Genomic DNA, 25,400 nt, shown 5'->3' on the forward strand with positions numbered 1-25,400 from the left:
TAAAATGACAGAACGACCAAACAAAAAACCTTGTTGGTGTCAGGGGTATGCTGGTCTATTTGGAAATGTTTTGCCTCTTTCGGTGTAGCATTGTCAAGTAGTAGGAAAGACAGGCGGAACCTGCTAGATAGAGGAGCCAATAAAGTATAGCCACGTGGCGACTAGGAGGATTCCCCGGAAGGTCAATAGAAAAGGGAAGTGGGGACCACCGAGTCGCGCGGCTTTTCAAAGGAGCGAATGCGAGACTCTCACTTCGACCGTTCGACGCTCGACAGACTGCGAAGGACGTACCTAAGAGGAGAAAAACACTCTCTTCTCTAGTCTTATTTTTTCTCTGGTGAAATTTTCCGGCCTTGCCACTGCTACCGCCGGCGAGTTTGAGAGTTTCGTAAGGCTTTCTGGCGGGAGAAGCTGTACGCACGAATCTCTTCTTTGGCTTCTTCGTCTCAGGGTACTGTTTTTGGTTTTTCTCTTGTCCTCTGTTCTTGTCATGAGCCTCCAGTGAGAAATACAGAGATTTTGCTTCTCCTTTCTTAGCGATAGACACGGAGAGTCTTGGCATCCGAGGCTCCGGTAGGGTTTCGATTCTTCTTCTATCATATATATTTATTTCTGTAATGTGTTTGTGTTTTGTGGTTTTGTTGGTTTTGTTTTCTCGACTAATGGATCTGGAATCGAGCTACTAAGTGCATGGGTGTTTCTAATGGCGTTTCTTTCGTCGAAATATATTGCATTATGGTTTTGTCGATGTAGAACGTAGGTTCTCCGTTAGTTTCTTTTTGTTTCTTGAGATTTATAGAACTGTCCATCTGTCTTCTTATTTATTTGTTCCGTTCTCGGATTTGTGGGTCTTATAAGACCATTCTCGGATTTGTTCCGGGCACTTTACTGCAGACTGATTGATTAGTTTAAGAAAACAAATCCTTGATGTTCTGTTCCTGTTTATGGAGCTTTCGTCCTGTTTTTCATAGACGAACAGCCTTTTCAAGTTCCTTCTTATGTGCATGAAGCACTTGAGTGAGCGATTTATCATCGTTTCTTTGTTCTCTCTCTCTCTCTCTCCATATTTACTAACTTCATCAGTTTTTTATGTTCTTCTTTAAAGTTCGTTGTATACATGCTGTGAGCCTTTCTGAAGGTTCTTTTGATTGTTCAAGGAGCTTGAAAGGCTACTGACTTCTTCTTTGAGGGTGCTTTTTTTAATCCTTTTTTAGACGTCAAGAGAGTTCTCTCCCTAATTTCTCCTTTTTTTTTCTAGTTCGTTTTTTATTGATACAGATTTTATACTCATGATTCTTAAGGACTATGAGTCTATGACTTCTTCTAGTTTTCAACGATTCAGGAGACACCTCTGTGGATTTTTTATTCTATCTGTTCTCTAAGGCGCCTTATCTGATATTCTTATTTTTTTCTTCAGCGATGGATAACATCAAATTTCCATTCAGAGGGATTATTAAAGATGTAAAAGGAAGGACACCATGCTATAAGCAAGATTGGATTAGTGGACTTCGTTCAGGCGTCAGGTAGTTTTTTGTTTGATTGAAACCGAGTAGTAATGTAATTCTATCACAGGCAGAGGGGCTTTACAACTTAAATTCAAAATGTTGTTCTTTTCTGTCAGGATATTGGCTCCAATTGCCTATATTTTCTTCGCTTCGGCTCTTCCAGTTATTGCCTTTGGGGAGCAATTGAGTAGAGAAACAGGTTGGCTTCTGTTTATATTTCCTTTTCTTCATAGAATGTCATCATAATTATCATCTAAGACTTGTCCCATCTATCTGGGATCGTTTACATGAATCCTGTTTAACCGTTCCGTTCTATTCACGGCCATATCCTTTGTTTTTCTTCTTCTTCATGGAATGTGTGATCTGAATAAACTATTTCAAGTTTAGCTCTGAACTAACAAGTCATTGCTGTTTTTTTTTTTTTTTTGAGTTTTTAAATTGCATTTGATTGTATGTTTTTTGTCTTTAGATGGAAGCTTGACCACGGTAGAAACTTTAGCTTCTACTGCTATTTGTGGTATCATACACTCAATATTTGGTGGACAGCCCTTATTGATACTTGGAGTTGCAGAGCCCACTGTTATAATGTACACTTATTTGTACAATTTTACCAAAGGAAGGGAAGATTTGGGAAAAGAACTGTACTTGGCTTGGGCAGGATGGTAACATGAAGCAACTTCTTCATAATTCCACATTTGAGATTCCTTGATTTTTATCTAACATAATAAATTTACTAACATAATCTCTCTTTGCAGGGTTTGCATCTGGACAGCACTTATGTTGTTTCTTCTAGCCATATTCAATGCTTGCACTGTTATCACTAGATTTACGAGGATTGCAGGGGAGCTTTTTGGCATGTTAATTGCTGTTCTTTTCATCCAAGAGGCTATCAAGGTGTCTGTTCAATCTATAACAAAAGAAACTAAGAGTTTAGCACATCTGCAGAATAAAAATTGATGCTGACAGCCTGACACTCTATAATGCTTGATTCACAGGGAGTGGTGAGTGAATTCAAGATACCCAAAGCTGAAGACCCAAAGGAAGAAAAGTACCAGTTCCAGTGGCTTTATGCAAATGGATTACTGGGGCTCATATTCTCCTTTGGTTTACTCTATACAGCTTTAAAAAGCAGGAGGGCAAGGTCATGGCGATATGGCACAGGTTTGTGAAGTGATTTGTGAGAGACTTTTAATAGCAAAAGGAAAGATGATATTCTCTTTTTTCTACTCAAAGTGACATGCATGCCAACCTGAATTTCTCCCACTGAATTTAGGGTGGCTTAGAAGTTTCATTGCGGACTATGGTGTTCCTTTGATGGTATTGGTTTGGACGGCATTATCATTCAGTGTACCAAGCAAAGTTCCTTCTGGAGTTCCTAGGAGGCTTTTTAGTCCTCTTCCTTGGGATTCAGACTCATTATACCATTGGACAGTAATCAAGGTAAAAACATTCTGGCAAAATAATATTTCTTTCTGTTTATTTCTCAGTGGTCCTTTGCTTGTTTCAATTCCATATAAGAAATTAGAACCTAATCACAATACTGCATCTATATTAAGCAGTCTTTTCTGAAGGCATGTGCTCCTTTTCTTTGAACCTATATTTTAGAGAATTGTAACTTTGCAATATGTTATAATGACATAATTGAGAGGGATATATTCTCAATTTATGAATGACAAGATAGAGTTCCACTATGTATGGCTTAAATGAAATTTCACATTTTGTTTAGGTGCCTTTGTAGGAAAAAAGGTGGAAAACCACAGTGCATATCTAGTTATTATCATTGCTCATAAAAATGGTCAGACTAAATGACCAGCTTATTTACCTAAATTTCAGGATATGTGGAGGGTCCCTGTGGTATACATATTTGCTGCGTTTATTCCAGCTGTGATGGTAGCAGGTCTTTATTTTTTTGACCATAGCGTTGCTTCCCAGATGGCACAGCAAAAGGATTTCAATCTCAAGAACCCATCTGCTTACCATTATGACATCTTTTTGCTGGGGGTCATGGTATTATTTCTTTCTAATTATGTTTGTTTATATGTATTTCCTCTAGGTCCTATTTTTCTTCATAGCTTATGTGCTGCTTTAAAATTACGGTTTCAGGTTTTATTGTGTGGATTGATTGGATTACCTCCTTCAAATGGGGTCCTCCCACAATCCCCTATGCACACCAAGAGCCTTGCTGTTCTTAAGAGGCAGGTCTGTTGAAGGAACTGAAAACAAAATTTCTGCTGTATATTCATACAAGTACAGTTGCTTTAAATACTTACAATCTGAACTGCAAGCTGCAGTTGCTTCGAAAGAAGATGGTAGAGAGTGCTAAGGAATGCATCAAGCAACAAGCTAGCAACTCAGAAATCTATGGCAAGATGCAAGCAGTGTTTATAGAAATGGATGCAGCTCCAAAAGTAAGTATTCTAGGTTCTCTATTCATACACAAATTGCTTACTCTGGCACTGTCATCTCTCCTAGTCCTTGGCTTGCACTAGACAACAGAACAAGGAAACATATAGTATGCTCTCCTGTTCCCGGACCTTGCAAGATAAATGCAAGGGGAGGGGGAGACATTAAAAAGGGCCATTACCCAACTATGGTACCAGCTATCCAGCTGCTTTCAGACTACATTCTATGCTTGCCAACCAGGTTTTACCACTGCACCAAGCAATGCCACCAAGAAAAAGACCTTAAAAAATGTTTATTAAGATTTTGTTCACCCTACTATTCCGACATAAAGGTATGCACAATTGTTTCCTTTCCCCTTTTAATTCTTCTTTAATTGTAAGAATGTGCTTTGCCATGTAGACTGTGGTTACAAAAGAGCTCAAGGGATTGAAGGAGGCAGTGATGAGTGGTGAAAATGAGGGTGGAGACATGAAAAGAAAATTTGATCCTGAGAAGCACATTGATGAATATTTGCCTGTCCGTGTTAATGAGCAGAGAGTGAGCAACCTTTTACAGTCTGCTCTCGTGGGTGCATCTATATTTGCAATGTCCATAATCAGGACAATACCTACCTCAGTTCTCTGGGGATACTTTGCTTACATGGCCATTGACAGCCTCCCCGGGAACCAATTCTGGGAAAGGATTCTTCTTCTTTTTGTTACACCTGGCCGGCGGTTTAAGTAAGTTATCTTTCTTACAAGCAGATAAGTTCAGTTATCTAGCAAGTGCTGGTACATGGGTTATTTTTAACAGAAAATACTAGCTTCCTAATTAGGATAATCTAGTATATATAATTCATAACTTTCCACAACTCTTTTAATGATTTCTTCTTTTTTGTGCAGGGTTCTGGAGGGTGATCACGCTTCTTTTGTGGAGTTAGTTCCCTTCAAATACATTGCTACGTTTACACTCTTCCAGTTTGTATATCTTCTGATCTGTTTTGGAGTGACATGGATACCTATAGCTGGAATACTGTTTCCCTTACCTTTCTTCCTTCTCATAAGCATAAGACAGCACGTCCTCCCCAAGTTGTTTCAGCCAAGACACTTGTGGGAATTGGATGCTGCTGAGTATGAGGAAATTGCTGGTGCTCCTTGCCGCAGTCGCAGCCTCTCATTTAAGGTGAGTTCAATCATCACGTCTATGGATGAGCCTATAAAGGACATAAACTGATAATGTTATCCCCATACCCTTGCCACACCACCCAAAAAAATGAAGTGTTTTCTTTGTAGAGTGACAAGACTATTGCGTTTAAATATCTAAATTGACCTGTGAAACATGTGAATAGGAAATGAAAACTGATCCTACGTGTGAGGAGAGTGGAGTAGAAATGTGCGATGCAGAGATTCTGGATGAGCTCACCACCAGCAGAGGGGAGCTGAAGCTTAGAACTGTGAGCTTCAGCGAGGAGAGAAGCTTCCAGGCAAGAGAATTCTCTCTTAGCTTCTGATCTTAATGTACTAGATGGAGGTCTCACCATTTGTTCACATGTTATCTCTTCGTGCTTGTGGGCATGGTGTATGTTACGACGATATTATGCATGACATTATGTGGATTCAGGCAATTCGTAAATTAATAGATGGGTATTTTTTGTGTTATGGCAGGTTCACCCTGAGGATCAAGCCACTCAAAACAGGCGAGAAATGAGCTGATGGCACAAGAAAATTGGGGATGCTGATGAAACGATGATGTTTCTCAGTAAGGTTGAATTATTGGAAAAGTACAACCTTCTGTTGGGCAATTCGCTATAAAACCTATAAATGATGAAAACTGAGGGCGGGAGCAAAAGAGCATCAGAATTGTTTTGGGGTAGCCCAAGGGTTCTTTAATTATAGATCTTTTGGTTAAATAGAGGAGAAATAAAGTTGGGCTCTCTTTGTTTATACTTTATAGTGAAATTTCATTTGCAATGGTACAAATGTATGGGAATGCAAATTAGAAAATGTAAATACTGGTTTACTTTTGCGTTGGGTTGTACTTTGCTTCAGGTCTTATTTTACTTCATCTGCAATGCAAACAAACAAAAGAAAGCAAATGCTTAGATATCAGAATTTGCGGTGGGTATTTGCATTCCCATGCTTTTGCACCAGTGCAAATAAAATTGATTTGGAAACAAACCAGGGGGGAAAGCAAGAAAGAACAAAAGGACAGACAAAATGTACATGGGCGGGTCAAGGGGCTTGGATGCATATGTACTTATTGAATACAAGTATGGATTAATGGGTCTTTTATTATCTTTTGTTATATTAATTATTAGTCATTATTTAATATAAGAATGTGAGAGTTCTCTCTTGCATACCTTCTCTTAGGTTGCGTTTGGAAACGATGCAAATGGAGTGTAAATCTCAGTTCGGGTAAATTTGCACTTTGGTTCACTTTTGCCTGTGTTTGGCAACCTTACATTTATGTATTGGCAAGTGATAGAAAACACATTTTTCAATGCATATTTATATTGATAATAAGATTTTAAAATACATTTATGTGCATTCAAGTGGGATTTTGATAAAAAAGGCATATGCTATATAGTTTATTGGAATTGTGTTTTCATCAATTACAGTTACAAGTCTATTTGGTAATAAGGTAAATTTGTCAATACAAAACTAATCCAACTTTGCAATTTATATGAACCATTTTACACTCTATATGTTTGCATTGCAGCCTTGGCCTTGACTTTATTCATTTGGATGGTGTTAGGAAATTTAACAGAAATGTTCACCCTGAATAGCTAAAATTTTGCCCCTTTTTATGGAGAAACTCTTCCCATTTAATTGAAATGTAGTGCTGCTTAAATATTTTCAAATTTCAACTGCTTATCAAGTAGTGTCTTTTCTGTTCAAATTTGATCTGATTAAGGTGATCTGAATATGGATCCACCGTAATCCGGTTAGCAATAAGTATATATTTTATATCTACGTAAGATTATATGCTTCTGTTGGTTGGAATGTTGTATTTTTCGTGCAGACTTCAAGTCTAAATTCTCAAGATCTGAATCCCATAGATAAAATCCATTATGATTTGGACTACTAATGAACTTTGTGAAACGGCTATTTTTTACCCTAAAATTTAAAGAAAATGTCATTTTTGCCCTCAAATTATGGTTAGAAGGCCATTTTAAGGCAAAAATAGATGTTGGGATACATTGTTCCGTTAGACAAATAATAAAATAATAAAGATTGCTGGTCTATAGTCTATACTCTATACTGCTTAAGTCAAAAAGTCTGAAAAATTACATGTGCGTCTTACTTAAAATTTCCACCTATTAATTATTTTATTTAATAATTGATTAACAATAAATTATCAATAAAACAAAAAATAATAATTTGGCTCTTAATTTAATTTCAAGGGAAAAATAAAATATAATACCTGCCCCCCCTCCCCCCCTCTCTCTTCTTCTTCTTCGCCTATTCTCTCTTTAGTCGTAACCACTGACCGAACCAATGGTCGCCCCAACTCTTCCATGATTCTGTATGATAGATTACTTATTTGCAGAAGAACCCAGTTTGAATCTTGATAAAATAAATAATTAAGTATTTAACCCCTTTATCCCCTTGACTAATTCAGTTATTCTGCCATGGACATCTTTGTCTAGGATCCAAGTAGGTTTCACAAGAACTGAAGTCGCTGCATAAGTTGACAAAACTACCATCCTCCATTTGGTTCGATAGGAGTTGGATTGCCGTTGAGAGAAGCATTTCAAATTTTCAATGGCCTAGCAGCTTCCACTAATGAGTTGATAATCGTTAAATGACATTTACAAGTAAAAATAGTTTGCTGGCTAAGTGCCTATTAGAATCAAAACAATGATCAGAGAGATCTGCTCCTGGAACTCAAAGTGAGCCCCTACATGTAAAAGATAGTATTAAGCAGAGTAAAGGCATAGCTAGGTTACCTTAAACAGAAGCATTGTTAAACCTTAAACAGAAGCATTGTTAACAAGAGGGGTGGTTAGGACTAAAGAGAGGGTAGGGGGAATAAGAAGAAGAAGAAAGAAGAGAGAGAGAAAGAGAAATTGTTTTTTATTAATAATTAATTATTAAATAAAAAATAATTATTTTTGTTTTCATTCTTGCTCACATGTGAACAGGTGAGAATTTTAAGTAATGCCACATCAATTAACCTTATTATTTTATTATTTGTCTAATGGAATCGTTAATTACATCTCTAACATTATCTATTTTGCCTTAAAATGGTTTTTTCACCATGGTTTAAGGGCAAAAAATGTTTTTTCTTAAACTTTAGGATCAAAAGTGACCTTTTTGCAAAGTTCAAGGGTCATCAAAGCCAAAAATCTAAATTTATATTTGTACTAGCAACTAAGCCCATGCATTGGCTTAATATATGTTAGGTTTTGGCTGGTAAATTTTGGTTTTTGGCCTTAATTTGAGTTAAGCTAAGATTTATATTTAAAGTTGGGCAGAAGTTAGGTTTCAATTGACAAATTTAGATTTTTGGCATCAATTTTAGTTTAGGATAAGGTCTTTATTTAGAGTTGTTCATATATTGGCCTTTAACTTAATCCAATCCATCTAATTTATTAAGATCAAAAGGTGTGTGTGCGTGTGTGTGTGTGAGAGAGAGAGAGAGAGTTTTAAGAATGATCTTATTGGAGAGAGTAATGATCTAATTATCAGAGACAATTGAGACGAAAGGTCTTTATTTTGAAATTTTATATTTTTAATCATTTAATTTAAAAATAAAGTCACGTGTGTGAAATGAGAGGAGGTGTGAGCTATTGTTTAAAAATGTATTTTTTAAAGGAAAAACAAAGTAATAGTAATTCACCAAAGTTTTTATATAATTCTAGTTCTTTACATATAAAATAGTAGAAAAAAAATTTCTTTTCTTTTCTAGTTATAGAGCTTCAAATTATTTCCTTTTTATATAGCTAATATATTATATGAAGTACATAGATGGTGGCTCATTTACTTATTTGGCTAGTTGTAGCATAGACTTGATCTCAAATCCCGCTACCACCAGGATTGGGGGATTAAGATTTGGCGGGGGCGGGGGCGGGGGGGGGGGGGGGATGTGCTAATCCCCGTTTTATATCCCTATAAAGCCAATCTGTTCCATTCCATGATCACTAGCAATGACAAGATGGTCACCATCTCTGATCAGCCGTATATCATCAATTTCAGCCCCATCTTTGCTTAGGACTTTGGTTGGAGAGAGCCCAAATTTTTTAGCACATATTGCTAGTAATTCTTCAAGAGACTGTGGGAGGAGAACAAGCTTCCCAGTAACTAAGACCCTCTCTGGGCAACTAATTGTCACTCTGGCAGGGTAACTAGTGTAACTCTTGGTGGCACTAGCACGGCTAACAGATGGAACTAGATCATTCTGACCTGTCTGGGCAGCTGAAATGATTCCAAATAGTGAGTTGTTGAAGTTGTCAGTCCTACGCCTTTGACTGCTATCCCTCCAGAGCCCCTCTGTAGGAATGGCCATTCCTCCTGGATGTGTAGTGTTGAGTACTGGCTCACTTGTAAACCTCCCAAGGTAGTGCACACCCTGCTGCTCAGAAACAGCAATGGTGGACTGGTGCTTATTTTCTTTCCTGGATTCAAAAAGATCTTTTATTTATTCATGTCCCTGCTGATCTGCTAGATCCCTTGGGCTCCAACCTTGAACATCAGGCTTGTCGATCTCAGCTCCATGGTCCAAGAGGAACTTAACTACTTCAATGTTCCCCTCGCAAACTGCAACATGAAGTGCAGTGGTTCCATTGCTCCTGGGAATTGTGACATCCCCTCCATGGTACACAATATCTGTGAGCAAGTCCAAGTTATTTTGCTCAACAGCAGTGCATGCAAATTGGCCCACATCACCTGACATGAGGTTGGCACCATTGTCTACGAGAAGTTTGATAACGGATTCATGCCTCCCCAATATTGCCTCCCATAAGGGCACATTTCCTTCAGAATCTATATAAATAGAAATAAATTATTGAAGCCCTCTAACAAACCAACTATCATTAATACATAAGTCAAGCTGTGAATATGCAAATTATAATCTCTCAAATCCAAGACTACCAAAAGAATACAAAACCACAAGAAAAAAAATGCTGAAATTACAAAGGGTATTACTGTCACTTGGAGGACATAAATTTGGCCTCTTAAAACTGTACTGAGCACAGATGCTGAAATTACAAAGAGCGTTGACACCATATAATAACAGATTCAAGGGTAATCATTGCCTATGGTTTACTGTGATGTAGAATAATATACAGGAACATAGGCCTTGTTTGGTATTAATGCAGTTTTCTTAGGCAACAACACCTTCGAATTTGATAAAATACTCTGGATTTTGTGCACATTTTTAATGTTATTTGCAAGGATTAAAGTATCAGGTATTGGGAAAAGCTCAGATACGGATGTACTTTTGAAACACATGGATACAAACGAACGATATGAAACACTTGGATATGCTAGGAAAATGCATACAAATCACATAAATACAATAAGAACACTAAATCTAAAGCTGAATTATCTATGAATAAGGTATAAATGCATGAGAAATGCACACTTTAATAGGTTATATGAATAGAAACATTACAATCAACAATATAGGGACTTGACTCTATAGCATGTACGCATCATACAATAATTTTCACTCTATTTCATTTTTTACTAAAACTTTAGGAAATTTTATTTATTTAGTATTTTTATATAAATAATTTCATTTTTTCAAAAAATAAATATGTTTTCATTTTTAACATACAATTTTTTTTTTATATATAATTGCAAAAACACATAGTAGATAATTTTTTTTTATAATTTTCAGTTTTTATTAAATTGTTGGAGAAAATTAAATCTTAAATTATTTATTTCAGTTTTTATAATTATAGTTTTCAATTTTTATTAAAGTTCAAAAACAACCCAAAAGCAATCAATACACAATTTCATCAAAATAGGCACCGATACACTTTTGTGTCGATGCGTATTAGATCATATCCACTAATACAGTGTGATACAATCCGATACAGAAGCATATCGTGCTGATATGCACAACTCATGGATATGTACCCAATTATGGCATATCCCATACCTTGGTTATTTGGTGCCAATTATATAGGCAAAAAAGGACAAAACGTTTTCTTCATTACAGTAAACATCATTTTGACATTTCATTAGGAAGTTGCTTGCACAGAACCCAAGGTATGAGTGTTACTTGAAACTGTTAGGAAACGCTTGAAAAACACTCAACCAAATAAGAAAGAGTAAAAGAGAGGAGAAAACACCTACATGGCATTGACTTGGAGGAAATGCCTTGGGAGAAATGGCATTGATACTAAACACATGCATAGGGAGCAAGTTATGACTTATGAGAAAGAAAATGGGTAATATTAAGTTCCATATAGTTGGCTTTATAGTTGACCAACAGAAACAGTTGCAAGAGCACAAGAAAGGGACTGTGCTGCAGAGGGCAAGAAAAGAAGACATATCATCAATCAATTGTTATACAATGATACTAAATGTACATTATCAAAAAATTGTTTGCCATGTTTAAGGTAGACAAACACAAAGGAGTCTCTGTTTTAAAGGCCATTTGACATATGCCTGACATAGTATTTTTTCATGTCATTACTAGCGAAAAGGCAAAATGATTTGGCTTGACTTAGGGCCTGTTCATTTGCTCTGAAATCTTAAGGTAGACAAACACAAAGGAGTCTCTGTTTTAAAGGCCATTTGACATATGCCTGACAGTATTTTTTCAGGTCATTACTAGCGAAAAGGCAAAATGATTTGACTTGACTTAGGGCCTGTTCATTTGCTCTGAAATCTGACATTTGAAAGTGCAATAATTACATTAAGAGGTATATTGGTATTGGTGAACTTTTCTTTCCTCTAAAATCTGAATGCAGAGAATGTTGTTCTAAATTCTAAATTTTGAAAATTATCAAATATCCATTTTGACCCCATATATGATAATCTTTGTTTTTCTTTTTTGGATATATCATTGGAAAACAAAAATTGTATGATTGCACTTTAAGAGATAAGAGATAAGAGAAAACGAACAATCATTTTTCTCTTAAAGTTAAAAGATTCCTCTTAAGAAATAAGAGTTAAGAGGAAACGAAATGCCTTTACTAGCGAAAAGTCCATATGAAAATAATAAAAAGGACTTGGGTGTGGATAAAAAATATGAGGTTATGGAATTTTGTTGTGGATAAAGATTATGAGGTCATCTATTGAAGCTCCCAATAAGCACTGCAGTTCATAGTCTAATGTTTGAAGTTGGAAAAATAAATCCAAGGGCATGTACTGAATCCCTTAAAATGGGAAAGAATAGAAAAACCGTAACTATATTTAAACATATCTGTTTCTGAAAGTGAAAAAGCATAAAACAAGGAGGCCAAAAAGCAATTTGAAGAAATAGAGAAACGCAGTTATAAGTGGAAATGCTAAACTATTGGAATTTGATACAAGAAGCATTCCATTACACTATCTACAAGGAACTCAGATATATTTTTAATTCATCAAAATCCACTGGTGAATTTTGATAAAGACCACCTGGTTCGTTCCAAACCATCTTTTTTCTCTTATCCAAAAAGATTGATGACATATGACCAGCCAATAAGCATGGCTTACACTTCAGAAGAAAATTACACATGTAGCAATAAATAATAATGGACCTTTATCCTTAGATTGTATGAATTCATCAATTTTGAATAATTTATATTTTATAGATAACTGTTTGCGTATATAAAAGTTAATAAAATGAAATATATACATATATATATGGGTCTGCTTTCAATGAATGGGTAGATGGTGATTACTCTTTACCAAAATTTTCTTTGTGCATCTTTTTCTCATGTACTTGTCACATTGAGGATGGATGAATCTGTATTTGTACTTAGAGATTGTGATGGATGACCTAACCTTTGGGGCTAGCAGCCATAGTTCCATGCATCCATCTAGGAATAAAGGTCGGACAGATTGATCAGCTAGTCATAGTCTTTAATAAATTTTGTTTGGATTGTTGGACAAGCAAGCAGATTCTCTGTAAAGCAAGCTGTGTGGGGTGGACATAAATGCAAAACTCTTTACCAAAATATAAAAGTGGTTAAAGTTTTTTGCACAAAGTCATGGAATGGGTGAGGGTGGATGGGTCAAAAAATGTTTTAACATATCTATAATTTATGGGCTGTTTCTGAACGTTTATAAGTGGACAGTTTCTAAAATTTGAAGTGAGAGTAAATGGCATATATGTTCTCTCTATGTTCATTGTATTTTTTTGATAAAGATGACAGAAAACATCCAATAAAAATCACAAAAGTAAATGGGCATTTGCTCTTTTATAAGTAGTATATATTTGTGTCCATATGGTGGATCCTAGTTTTATGGTGAGATATATGGACTAATCATGTTAGAATCGCGTTGGGGCAGATTTTGTTGTGAGAATATCCCATAACCATTCTTAGTCCTGGGATAAAGACAAAAAAGGATGGTTTGGAAAGTCTAGATTCCGCCCCAATTCAACAATTGAATTTGTTAATGTTGATTTCATCAAACCTACCTATATGCGAAAGGTTCAAAATATGGCAACTTATTGGTGCTATCATATATATCGATTTTCATTGTCTTTGATACATGAAATAATAATATTTAGAGATTTTTAATTGATTTAAATCAAGGTTTTTAAAACCTGACTAGATAGGGAACCGTTTTAGAGTTTGGTTCTTGGGTTGAATGGTCCGACCATTCAGTCTAAACGGACAGCCCGTTCTGACAAAAAAAATTAAAAAACCTTAAAAAATTAAAAACACAAAACAGCCAAAAACTATTGTTTGGATCGATGATTTGCCGGTTCAACCACACGGGTTAACGGTTTGTTAACCAAATCAACAGCTTTTGGCCAAAAAGTGGCTTCGGGGTAAAATGGTGAGCGGTTCCTGATTTTTCTGGCCTGACCATCCAGTTCAGTCACAAATGTTCAATATTTAAAAATTGAGTATCAGGTGTATCAATACTTTGAAGCAAAGGCATATAAAATAATTTTAATTTTTTATTTTAAAACATTGGTTTTTCAAAAAACCCTTAAAATGACATATCAATGGCCACCGGTCCGTTACAATATGCTCTGATATCATGTCGAAATTTTAAACCTTTGATAGAAGCAGTGATTGGTGGGTTGATGCTACCTACACTCTATCCATGAGATTAGGGGTAGGAATGGCAATGGGGCAAGGGAGGCCTCTCCCCATCCCCATCCCTACTAACGGGGATAAAGTTATCCCCATCCCCATCCCCATCCCCATGGTTATCCCCATTCCCTATGATTTTTTATAATGTTAACCATTTTGTTTTTGTTTTTTATTTTATCTAAAAAAATAAAAATAAAATAATTAAAATTTACAATCCCATTAGAAATGATTCAAATATATTCAACCATATTTTTAAAAATATTAATATATAGATGTATGTGTATATATATACATATATAATGTATACATACATATACATATATTAGTGAAGATCCCACGGGGTAAGAATCGGGGTCCCTATGGGTCGGGGAGTGCTCTCCTCATCTCCGCTAACGGAGATGAAAATTTCCCAATCTCCGTTCCCGCGGGAAAAAATCATTAGGGAAATGAGCCCAACCCAAAAATTCTAAACGTGGACCTAGGTTTTATGTTCAGGGCTGGGTCAGGGTTTGGGACCTCATTAGGCCTGAAATTTTCAGGGCCGGGCATGGGCCTAATACTTTAAGCCTGGCCCGAGCCCAACCGGCTTGTATATATTTAAATATATGTATTTTGTAAACAAAGTATATATATATGTTATTTATGTTATATTATATATTTTTTATAAATATTATAATATGACTAGACCTATTAAAGAGTTATTGGGTAGCCCGACGGGCCGGGCTGGCCCGCACCTGGAGCCAATAAAATATAGCCACGTGGAGAATACAAGGATTCCCTGGAAGGCCAATAGAAAAGGGAAGTGGGGACCACCGAGTCGCGCGGCTTTTCAAAGGAGCGAAGGCGAGACTCTCACTTCGACCGTTCGACGCTCGATAGACTGCGAAGGACGTACCTAAGAGGAGAAAAACACTCTCTCTTCTGGTCTTATTTTTTCTCTGGTGAAAATTTCCGGCCTTGCCACTGCTACCGCCGGCGAGTTTGAGAGCTTCGTAAGGCTTTCTGGCGGGAGAATCTGTACGCACGAATCTCTTCTTTGGCTTCTTCGTTTCGGGGTACTGTTTTTGGTTTTTCTCTTGTCCTCTGTTCTTGTCATGAGCCTCCAGTGAGAAACACAGATTTTGCTTCTCCTTTCTTAGCGATAGACACGGAGAGGCTTGGCATCCGAGGCTCCGGTAGGGTTTCGATTCTTCTTCTATCATATATATTTATTTCTGTAATGTGTTTGTGTTTTGTGGTTTTGTTGGTTTTGCATGCGAGAGGTACAGGGTTCGATCCCCTGCATCTCCAGTTTTTTATTCGATTTTTTTGAATTATTTCCCCAACCTTTCTCAATTTTCTGTGCAACACCAACAGTTTATCAGTTGCTACATTTACACTCGTTCCTGAAACCTGATTCAAAATGGCTAGAAGACTATCGATCAACAGAACTATCTGCATTTTCCAATATCACCTCCACTGTCGAACCTTCGTAACCGATTCAGACCTTTCTCAATTCTCTAAACCCAGCTCACCTGTCAACCCTTATCAACTCCTCCGAGTCTGCACGATTCTTTATCAACAACAAAATTCAGACGAACCAAAGCTTCATTCTCACCTAAGAAACTGCGACTTTGATCTCTCTCACGAATTTTTCCTTCAGGTTTGCAATAAGTTCCCTTACTCGTGGAAACCCGTCCACAAGTTCTTTCAGTTCACACAGGCCCAACCGCATTTCTCGCACACTTCGGTTACATTCAATAAAATACTCGATGTGATGGGAAAGTCCAGAAACATAGATCTTCTTTGGGAAGTCATACAAGAAATCGCCGACCGACGACTTGTGACCAATAAAACTTTCATAGTTGCTTTGAAAGCGTTAGCATCAGCCAGGGAACTGAAGAAATGCGTGGAATTATTTCATTTAATGAACGCCCATGAGTTCCATTACAGTTTGGAGACTCTCAACATGGTGATCGAGACTCTCTGTGGTTCAAAGCTTGTCGTGGAAGCTAAGTTTATTGTTTTGAAGTTGAAGCCCTGGATCAAGCCGTCTAGAGAAACTTATAAGCACCTCATTAATGGGTTTTGCAAGGTTGGCAATTTGGTTGAGGCATCAAAAATCTGGAATCAGATGTTGGAGGAGGGGCTCGAAGCAGATATTGATGCAATTGAGAAGATGATGGAGACTCTTCTCAAAAACAACCAATTTGACGAAGCAATGAAGCTTTTTCTGTCAATGAGAAGTGGGAGGATTGATGATTTGGGTCTATCCACTTACAGGCTTGTGGTTACTTGGATGTGCAAAAGAAGCAAGCTCACCCAGGCTTACCTGGTGTTTGAAGAAATGCGGCAGAGAGGAATTCGTGCCGATAATCCGACACTTACAGCTCTGGTCTACGGACTGTTAACAAAAAGAAGGATTAGGGAAGCTTATAAGATTGTGGAAGAGATTGAGAATCCAGATATAAGTGTCTATCATGGGCTGATTAAAGGATTGTTGAGGTTAAAAATGGCGAGAGAAGCAACTCAAGTGTTCAGAGAGATGATAAAGAGAGGGTGTGAGCCTATCATGCACACTTACATAATGCTATTGCAAGGACACTTGGGGAAGAGAGGGAGAAAGGGACCAGACCCCGTTGTGAATTTTGAGACCATTTTTGTGGGAGGGTTGGTCAAAGCGGGAAAGACCTTGGAAGCGGCCAAATATGTGGAGAGGATGATGGGTGGTGCAGTTGATGTGCCCAGGTTTGACTATAATAAGTTTTTGTATTGTTTCTCAAACGAGGAAGGTATAGTTTTCTTTGAAGAGGTGGGGAAGAGATTGAGGGAGGTAGGATTGGTTGATCTCGCTGACATATTTGTGAGATATGGTGAGAAGATGGCTACTAGAGAGAGGAGGAGAAATGCAACGAGAACCATTATAAAAGAGGTTGGCTGACGATATTTATCACCACGACGAAGGGAAGAAGCCCCACCAGCAAACTATAAAAGCACTAGAGGAATCAAGGACTGAGGAGCACTTGGAAAAAAGACTCAGACCTCCAGACTCGGGGGGTTCCGTTGAAGTGAATACTGATGGAGGTTTATATCTTTTAAGGGAGATGGGTTGGTTGTTACTTAATAGGAGCATCTTCCTCTATACTTTTTGGCTGCCAGGATAGAACAACGTGAGGCATCATCAGTCATCACCATTAGAGGCATTCGGTTCGGAAGCTTGGAGGATGCAAAATTACAAAAACCAGAAAGACCCATTCTATTGTCATGGACTCTTGGAAAGTGACTCGAAGGAATTGACTTTGACGTTAAAAATGAAGGAATCGAGTTTCTCAAAGAAATTATCAATTGTGGCGAGTCGTATTATATCCCTGAAATTTAGGTATGGTCAAAAAAATAAAGGCCTGCTATCATCACAGCTGGAATAAACGCAGCAAATATGTATACCACAGGGACCCTCCACATATCCTGAAATTTAGGTAAATAAGCTGGTCATTTAGTCTGACCATTTTTATGAGCAATGATAATAACTAAATATGCACTGTGGTTTTCCAGCTTTTTTCCTACAAAGCCACCTAAACAAAATGTGAAGTTTCATTTAAGCCATACATAGTGGAACTCTATCTTGTCATTCATAAATTGAGAATATATCCCTCTCAATTATGTCATTATAACATATTGCAAAGTTACAATTCTCTAAAATATAGGTTCAAAGAAAAGGAACACATGGCCTTCAGAAAAAGACTGCTTAATACAGATGCAGTATTGTGATTAGGTTCTAATTTCTTATATGGAATTGAAACAAGCAAAGGGCCACTGAGAAATAAACAGAAAAAAATATTATTTTGCCAGAATGTTTTTACCTTGATTACTGTCCAATGGTATAATGAGTCTGAATCCCAAGGAAGAGGACTAAAAAGCCTCCTAGGAACTCCAGAAGGAACTTTGCTTGGTACACTGAATGATAATGCCGTCCAAACCAATACCATCAAAGGAACACCATAGTCCGCAATGAAACTTCTAAGCCACCCTAAATTCAGTGGGAGAAATTCAGGTTGGCATGCATGTCACATTGAGTAGAAAAAAGAGAATATCATCTTTCCCTGTGCTATTAAAAGTCTCTCACAAATCACTTCACAAACCTGTGCCATATCGCCATGACCTTGCCCTCCTGCTTTTTAAAGCTGTATAGAGTAAACCAAAGGAGAATATGAGCCCCAGTAATCCATTTGCATAAAGCCACTGGAACTGGTACTTTTCTTCCTTTGGGTCTTCAGCTTTGGGTATCTTGAATTCACTCACCACTCCCTGTGAATCAAGCATTATAGAGTGTCAGGCTGTCAGCATCAATTTTTATTCTGCAGATGTGCTAACCTCTTAGTTTCTTTTATTATAGATTGAATAGATACCTTGATAGCCTCTTGGATGAAAAGAACAGCAATTAACATGCCAAAAAGCTCCCCTGCAATCCTCGTAAATCTAGTGATAACAGTGCAAGCATTGAATATGGCTAGAAGAAACAACATAAGTGCTGTCCAGATGCAAACCCTGCAAAGAGAGATTATGTTAGTAAATTTAATATGTTAGATAAAAATCAAGGAATCTCAAACGTGGAATTATGAAGAAGTTGCTTCATGTTACCATCCTGCCCAAGCCAAGTACAGTTCTTTTCCCAAATCTTCCCTTTGGTAAAATTGTACAAATAAGTGTACATTATAACAGTGGGCTCTGCAACTCCAAGTATCAATAAGGGCTGTCCACCAAATATTGAGTGTAAGATACCACAAATAGCAGTAGAAGCTAAAGTTTCTACCGTGGTCAAGCTTCCATCTAAAGACAAAAAACATACAATCAAATGCAATTTAAAAACTCAAAAAAAAAAAAAAAAAACAGCAATGACTTGTTAGTTCAGAGCTAAACTTGAAATAGTTTATTCAGATCACACATTCCATGAAGAAGAAGAAAAATAAAGGATATGGCACTGAATAGAACGGAACGGTTAGACAGGATTCATGTAGCCGATCCCAGATAGATGGGACAAGTCTTGGATGATAATAATGATGACATCCTATGAAGAAAATGAAATATAAGCAGAAGCCAACCTGTTTCTCTACTCAATTGCTCCCCAAAGGCAATAACTGGAAGAGCCGAAGCGAAGAAAATATAGGTAATTGGAGCCAATATCCTGACACAAAAGAACAGCATTTGAATTTAAGTTGTAAAGCCCCTCTGCCTGTGATAAGAATTACATTACTACTCGGTTTCAATCAAACAAAAAACTACCTGACGCCTGAACGAAGTCTACTAATCCAATCTTGCTTATAGCATGGTGTCCTTCCTTTTACATCTTTAATAATCCCTCTGAATGGAAATTTGATGTTATCCATCGCTGAAGAAAAAAACAAGAATATCAGATAAGGCGCCTTAGAGAACAGATAGAATAAAAAATCCACAGAGGTGTCTCCTGAATCGTTGAAAACTAGAAGAAGTCATAGACCCATAGTCCTTAAGAATCATGAGTATAGAATCTGTATGAATAAAAAACGAACTAGAACAAAAAGGAGAAATTAGGGAGAGAAAACTCTCTTGACGTCTAAAAAAGGATAAAAAAAGCACCCTCGAAGAAGAATTTAGTAGCCTTTCAAGCTCCATGAACAATCAAAAGAACCTTCAGAAAGACTCACGGCATGTATACAACGAACTTTAAAGAAGAACATAAAAAACCAATGAAGTTAGTAGATATGGAGAGAGAGAGAGAGAGAACAAAGAAACGATGATAAATCGCTCACTCAAGTACTTCATGCACATAAGAAGGAATTTGAAAAGGCTGTTCGTCCATGAAAAACAGGACGAAAGCTCCATAAACAGGAACAGAACATCAAGGATTTGTTTTCTTAAACTAATCAATCAGTCTGCAGTAAAGTGCCCGGAACAAATCCGAGAATGGTCCACAAATCCGAGACCGGAAAAAAAAATAAGAAGACGGTTGGACAGTTCTATAAATCTCGAAAAACAAAAAGAAACTAACGGAGAACCTACGTTCTACATCGACAAAACCATAATGCAATATATTTCGACGAAAGAAACGCCAATAGAAACACCCATGCACTTAGTAGCTCGATTCCGGATCCATTAGTCGAGAAAACAAAACCAACAAAACCACAAAACACAAACACATTACAGAAATAAATATATATGATAGAAGAAGAATCGAAACCCTACCGGATCCTCGGATGCCAAGCCTCTCCGTGTCTATCGCTAAGAAAGGAGAAGCAAAATCTCTGTGTTTCTCACTGGAGGCTCATGACAAAAACAGAGGACAAGAGAAAAACCAAAAACAGTACCCCGAGACGAAGAAGCCAAAGAAGAGATTCGTGCGTACAGCTTCTCCCGCCAGAAAGCCTTACGAAACTCTCAAACTCGCCGGCGGTAGCAGTGGCAAGGCCGGAAATTTTCACCAGAGAAAAAATAAGACCAGAGGAGAGAGTGTTTTTCTCCTCTTAGGTACGTCCTTCGCAGTCTGTCGAGCGTCGAACGATCGAAGTGAGAGTCTCGCCTTCGCTCCTTTGAAAAGCCGCGCGACTCGGTGGTCCCCACTTCCCTTTTCTATTGACCTTCCAGGGAATCCTCGTACTCTCCACGTGGCTATACTTTATTGGCTCAAACTATCTAGCAAGTTCCGCCTATCGTTCTTGTTTTTAATTATATAGGGATATATTTGACACGATGGGGATGTAGCTCAAATGGTAGAGCGCTCGCTTTGCATGCGAGTGGTACAGGGTTCGATCCCCTGCATCTCCAGTTTTTTATTCGATTTTTTTGAATTATTTCCCCAACCTTTCTCAATTTTCTGTGCAATACCAGCAGGTTATCAGTTGCTACATTTACACTCGTTCCTGAAACCTGATTCAAAATGGCTAGAAGACTATTGATCAACAGAACTATCTGCATTTTCCAATATCACCTCCATCGTCAAACCTTCGTAACCGATTCAGACCTTTCTCAACTCTCTAAACCCAGCTCACCTGTCAACCCTTATCAACTCCTCCGAGTCTGCACGGTTCTTTATCAACAACAAAATTCAGACGAACCAAAGCTTCATTCTCACCTAAGAAACTGCGACTTTGATCTCTCTCACGATTTTTTCCTTCAGGTTTGCAATAAGTTCCCTTACTCGTGGAAACCCGTCCACAAGTTCTTCCAGTTCACACAGGCCCAACCGCATTTCTCGCACACTTCGGTTACATTCAATAAAATGCTCGATGTGATGGGAAAGTCCAGAAACATAGATCTTCTTTGGGAAGTCATACAAGAAATCGCCGACCGACGACTTGTGACCAATAAAACTTTCATAGTTGCTTTGAAAGCGTTAGCATCAGCCAGGGAACTGAAGAAATGCGTGGAATTATTTCATTTAATGAACGCCCATGAGTTCCATTACAGTTTGGAGACTCTCAACAAGGTGATCGAGACTCTCTGTGGTTCAAAGCTTGTCGTGGAAGCTAAGTTTATTGTTTTGAAGTTGAAGCCCTGGATCAAGCCGTCTAGAGAAACTTATAAGCACCTCATTAATGGGTTTTGCAAGGTTGGCAATTTGGTTGAGGCATCAAAAATCTGGAATCAGATGTTGGAGGAGGGGCTCGAAGCAGATATTGATGCAATTGAGAAGAAGATGGAGACTCTTCTCAAAAACAACCAATTTGACGAAGCAATGAAGCTTTTTCTGTCAATGAGAAGTGGGAGGATTGATGATTTGGGTCTATCCACTTACAGGCTTGTGATTACTTCGATGTGCAAAAGAAGCAAGCTCACCCAGGCTTACCTGGTGTTTGAAGAAATGCGGCCGAGAGGAATTCGTGCCGATAATCCGACACTTGCAGCTCTGGTCTACGGACTGTTAACAAAAAGAAGGATTAGGGAATCTTATAAGATTGTGGAAGAGATTGAGAATCCAGATATAAGCGTCTATCATGGGCTGATTAAAAGATTGTTGAGGTTAAAAATGGCGAGAGAAGCAACTCAAGTGTTCAGAGAGGATCCAAACCGGATTGGATTGGACCAATACCCGGTCCATTGACAACCCTTTTTGGACATAAAAGAGAATTAAAAAACAAAATAAAACAAACAAACGACCTGATGAGATTGCAACTTCAGCTTCAAATTTGAGGTCATCCTCAAAAAGCTAGAGTTGTCATTTCAAGTATTAAGATTAGGAAAGAATGAGAAATTAGAAAAAAAAAAAAAACTATAGATTGAGTTTCAATGGAGAGATAAAGGAAGATACTACAATAGTCTCGTTCGTTTGTCGGTAATTAATGGGGTAAATCACTAAATTGGTCAATCGGGTATTAATGGGTTACATTGAATCTCACAGTAAGCCATGATTCCAAAGAGTATAGTTAGCCAGGTAACTGATACCCTCCTCGAGGGTGGATAACCAACTTACCTGCTTAAAATAACGCTCCCTCTCTATCGCCTTTCCCTTTACCTGAGTAACCTGTATGGCTGTAAGGCTGGAACCTTTCTTACCCAGACAAATATTGCAGGTTGCTCTTTTATTCATTGCATCTTGCAGTGTATCAATCCCAAACGTTTCTGGTTCAAGGTTGTCCAGGTAGATGAAAATGCTTACAGGGATATGATACGACTCGCCACAATTGATAATTTCCTTGAGAAACTCGATTCCTTCATTTTTAACGTCAAAGTCAATTCCTTCGAGTCACTTTCCAAGAGTCCATGACAATAGAATGGGTCTTTCTGGTTTTTGCTAATTTTGCATCCTCCAAGCTTCCGAACCGAATGCCTCTAATGGTGATGACTGATGATGCCTCACATTGTTCTATCCTGGCAGCCAAAAAGTATAGAGGAAGATGCTCCTATTAAGTAACAACCAACCCATCTCCCTTAAACGATAAAAACCTCATCAGTATTCACTTCAACGGAACCCCCCGAGTCTGGAGGTCTGAGTCTTTTTGATAAAGACCCCCTGATTCGTTACCATGTTTTATTATGATACTGATTGATTGGTCACAATTTTTTAGGATATCATGTCTTTCTGGCATCATAATTGAATCCCATATAACAAGCAACCTTAATAAACTTCTCCAAAATATTCTTTTATTTTCTTTTATTTTCTTTTGTTATCTTTTGGCTTTCAGCCTTGACTCCACTATCTCCTCTTACTGGCATAGGTTCCTAATATCATTATTTTAAAAAATAAAATCTATTAAAAAAAAGATGGTTTGAAAAGTCTAGATTCCGCCCCAATTCAACAATTGAACTATCAAAGTTGATACAGTTTTTTAGGCTGTTTGTTAATGTTGATTTCATCAAGCCTACCTATATGCAAAAGGTTCAAAATATGGCAACTTATTGGTGCTATCATATATATCGATTTTCATTGTCTTTGATACATGAAATAATAATATTTAGAGATTTTTAATTGATTTAAATCAAGGTTTTTAAAACCGGACTAGATAGGGAACCGTTTTAGAGTTTGGTAAAAACTAAATAGTAAAGATACGGTGAAAACTGTAACAATACATAAATAATCCCAATTAGACCTGACAATTGGGTCATGGATTGACCCATGACCCAAACCAGGTTTTTTTTTTTTTCTCGATTGGGTCATTCACACATTCATGTAGCTAAATATAGGACCCTAACCCTCTTTTTTCGGGTTGGGTTGGGTCAGGTTCACGGGCTGTGTCAACTTTTTGCCAAGTCTAATGGTTTGCCACTGGCCATAATACGTTTGCCTACCTTATTTTCCTCTTTTACAAGTTGACTATGATATGGGAGACATGAGACCAAAAAAACTTATAACCAGCAACCAGTATCATAGAAAATAGGAAAATTAGTAAAAATTAATCATAATAATACAGTAGTCTTAAAAATGAAAATTTGTTAATTTAAAGCTCCATTAAGATTAATGGAAATTAATAAAATAATAATTATGTAAAATTAGCGTAAGTTAAAAATGATGAAAAAAATAATAGGAAATTGACTACTACTAGAGGCGCAACATGGATTCTGTTTGAACCATAACCCAAAAACCATTGCTTTGAGTTACAGTTAGGATGGATTTCACTCATTTGGGAATGTCAAATAAGTCTTTGTACTTTAATTTTAGGGTCATTTACTAGAACATCCTTATAGTTTTATGCATTTACTTAAGCCTATCTTATAATTTTCATTTTATTAAATCACCCCCTATAATTTGCAACCCATTTTCTTAATCAATCTTTCATTAAGAACTATTTGTTTTGCCATCTGAACATATTAAAATGATCACCAAAACTGAGTGGAAAATGTTCAAAGGGCATGAGCCCATGTTTGTTTATTCCAAAAGTACCCCTAATACTTTTTCATATATAGAAAACAATATTGACCAAATAAAGCAAAATAGAATAGTTGCACATGCCTTATTAGGGGCAAAAATGGTTTTTTTATTTTCTTTTGATTACATTTATTTGAATGGATGTTGGGGGTCAAAACTGTCATTTTCCACTTTCATCAAATAGAAGGTCGATTAAATAAATTGATTGCAAACTATAGGGATATTTTAGTAAAACTCAAACTATAGGATTGTTTTTAGTAAATCTATGAAACTATAGGAGGTGTTTTAGTAAATTACCCTTAATTTTATTTTACAAAGCTCCTACATAGGCATAGCATAGGGCTCTGCTAGTTTCTTATAAAACAGAGAGGGCCTCGAACTTTATGAGAAAACCTAGCCCGATTTCCATGACTACCCATCAATCAAATTCTAGCAACTGATAAGGAAATAAGGATCTAATGTAGTGTACAAATGGTGCTTTAAACTTAAAAATCCAGCTGCAGAGCAATCTGAATTTTACTCTTTATCACCTCTGCTTGTCTTGCATCATCAACTCTGAAGCTGGCAACTTAATGGTAACTCTTCCTGTGAAGAACTGAGATGGTCGAGTAGATGTTGCAACCTCTGAAGCTATATGTCCACTTGGATTGCATATTTGCCTTGAAACTGTTGACCTCATACCAAATAAATACATGCTACAATAGTGCTATTTAAGGGCCATTGTGTGTTTAAGTCTGAAATGGTAAAATCCTGGGCTGACAAGAGTGAAAATGCAGATTGAAGTCCGAGAGTGGCCTCATTGTATTGTTCAAGAAGAATAGCCAGGAGCATCATTAAGTAATGACCATTATAATTGCAACCATTTTATTCATTTCAAAAAAAAAAAAATTTGTAGGTTATATAGCAGCAGTAGCAGCACTTCTTATTGTAATTGTTATGACTAATAGTCAACATAGAAATTATTTGCCATGAGAAGAATAGAGTATCCATG

General features: G+C 37.2%; 2 protein-coding genes, 1 non-coding gene and 2 pseudogenes across 5 annotated transcripts; 4 read left to right on the plus strand and 1 right to left on the minus strand.

Moving 5' to 3' along the window:
* The first annotated feature begins 217 nt into the window (after positions 1–217).
* On the plus strand, positions 218–5,924 carry LOC104595320 (boron transporter 4). Of its 2 annotated transcripts, none has more exons than XM_010256014.3 (14): positions 218–573; positions 1,418–1,523; positions 1,622–1,704; positions 1,975–2,167; positions 2,261–2,399; positions 2,501–2,666; positions 2,779–2,945; positions 3,339–3,512; positions 3,609–3,704; positions 3,797–3,913; positions 4,308–4,627; positions 4,790–5,069; positions 5,236–5,370; positions 5,552–5,924. In XM_010256014.3, the coding sequence occupies exons 2-14, from the start codon at positions 1,420–1,422 to the stop codon at positions 5,597–5,599; spliced, it is 2,022 nt and encodes a 673-aa protein (XP_010254316.2). In that variant the 5' UTR covers positions 218–573; positions 1,418–1,419; the 3' UTR covers positions 5,600–5,924. The 2 variants fall into 2 exon arrangements, with proteins under 2 accessions (XP_010254316.2, XP_088755372.1); XM_088899246.1 differs by having other exon boundaries at positions 254–451.
* A 9,018-nt stretch (positions 5,925–14,942) lies between these two features.
* Positions 14,943–17,024, plus strand: LOC148802009 (putative pentatricopeptide repeat-containing protein At1g26500). Its single transcript, XM_088897192.1, has 2 exons — positions 14,943–15,269; positions 15,737–17,024. The coding sequence occupies exon 2, from the start codon at positions 15,851–15,853 to the stop codon at positions 17,012–17,014; it is 1,164 nt and encodes a 387-aa protein (XP_088753318.1). The 5' UTR covers positions 14,943–15,269; positions 15,737–15,850; the 3' UTR covers positions 17,015–17,024.
* A 417-nt stretch (positions 17,025–17,441) lies between these two features.
* Positions 17,442–20,578, minus strand: LOC104595321 (boron transporter 4-like; annotated as a pseudogene). The gene is made up of 8 exons (XR_016082124.1): positions 20,293–20,578; positions 19,354–19,459; positions 19,173–19,255; positions 18,712–18,900; positions 18,480–18,618; positions 18,213–18,378; positions 17,934–18,100; positions 17,442–17,538 (listed from the first exon to the last, which is right to left on the minus strand). The product of XR_016082124.1 is annotated as a boron transporter 4-like (transcript).
* Positions 20,579–20,798: 220 nt separating this feature from the next.
* TRNAA-UGC (transfer RNA alanine (anticodon UGC)) lies at positions 20,799–20,871 on the plus strand. Its single transcript has one exon. It is a non-coding gene; the product is annotated as a tRNA-Ala (tRNA).
* LOC148802011 (putative pentatricopeptide repeat-containing protein At1g26500 pseudogene) lies at positions 20,865–22,278 on the plus strand (annotated as a pseudogene).
* Positions 22,279–25,400: the final 3,122 nt, after the last annotated feature.

This window comes from Nelumbo nucifera, chromosome 2 (assembly GCF_055504915.1).
Source record: "Nelumbo nucifera cultivar China Antique chromosome 2, China Antique-T2T, whole genome shotgun sequence".
In the NCBI taxonomy this organism is placed as follows: Eukaryota; Viridiplantae; Streptophyta; class Magnoliopsida; order Proteales; family Nelumbonaceae; genus Nelumbo; species Nelumbo nucifera.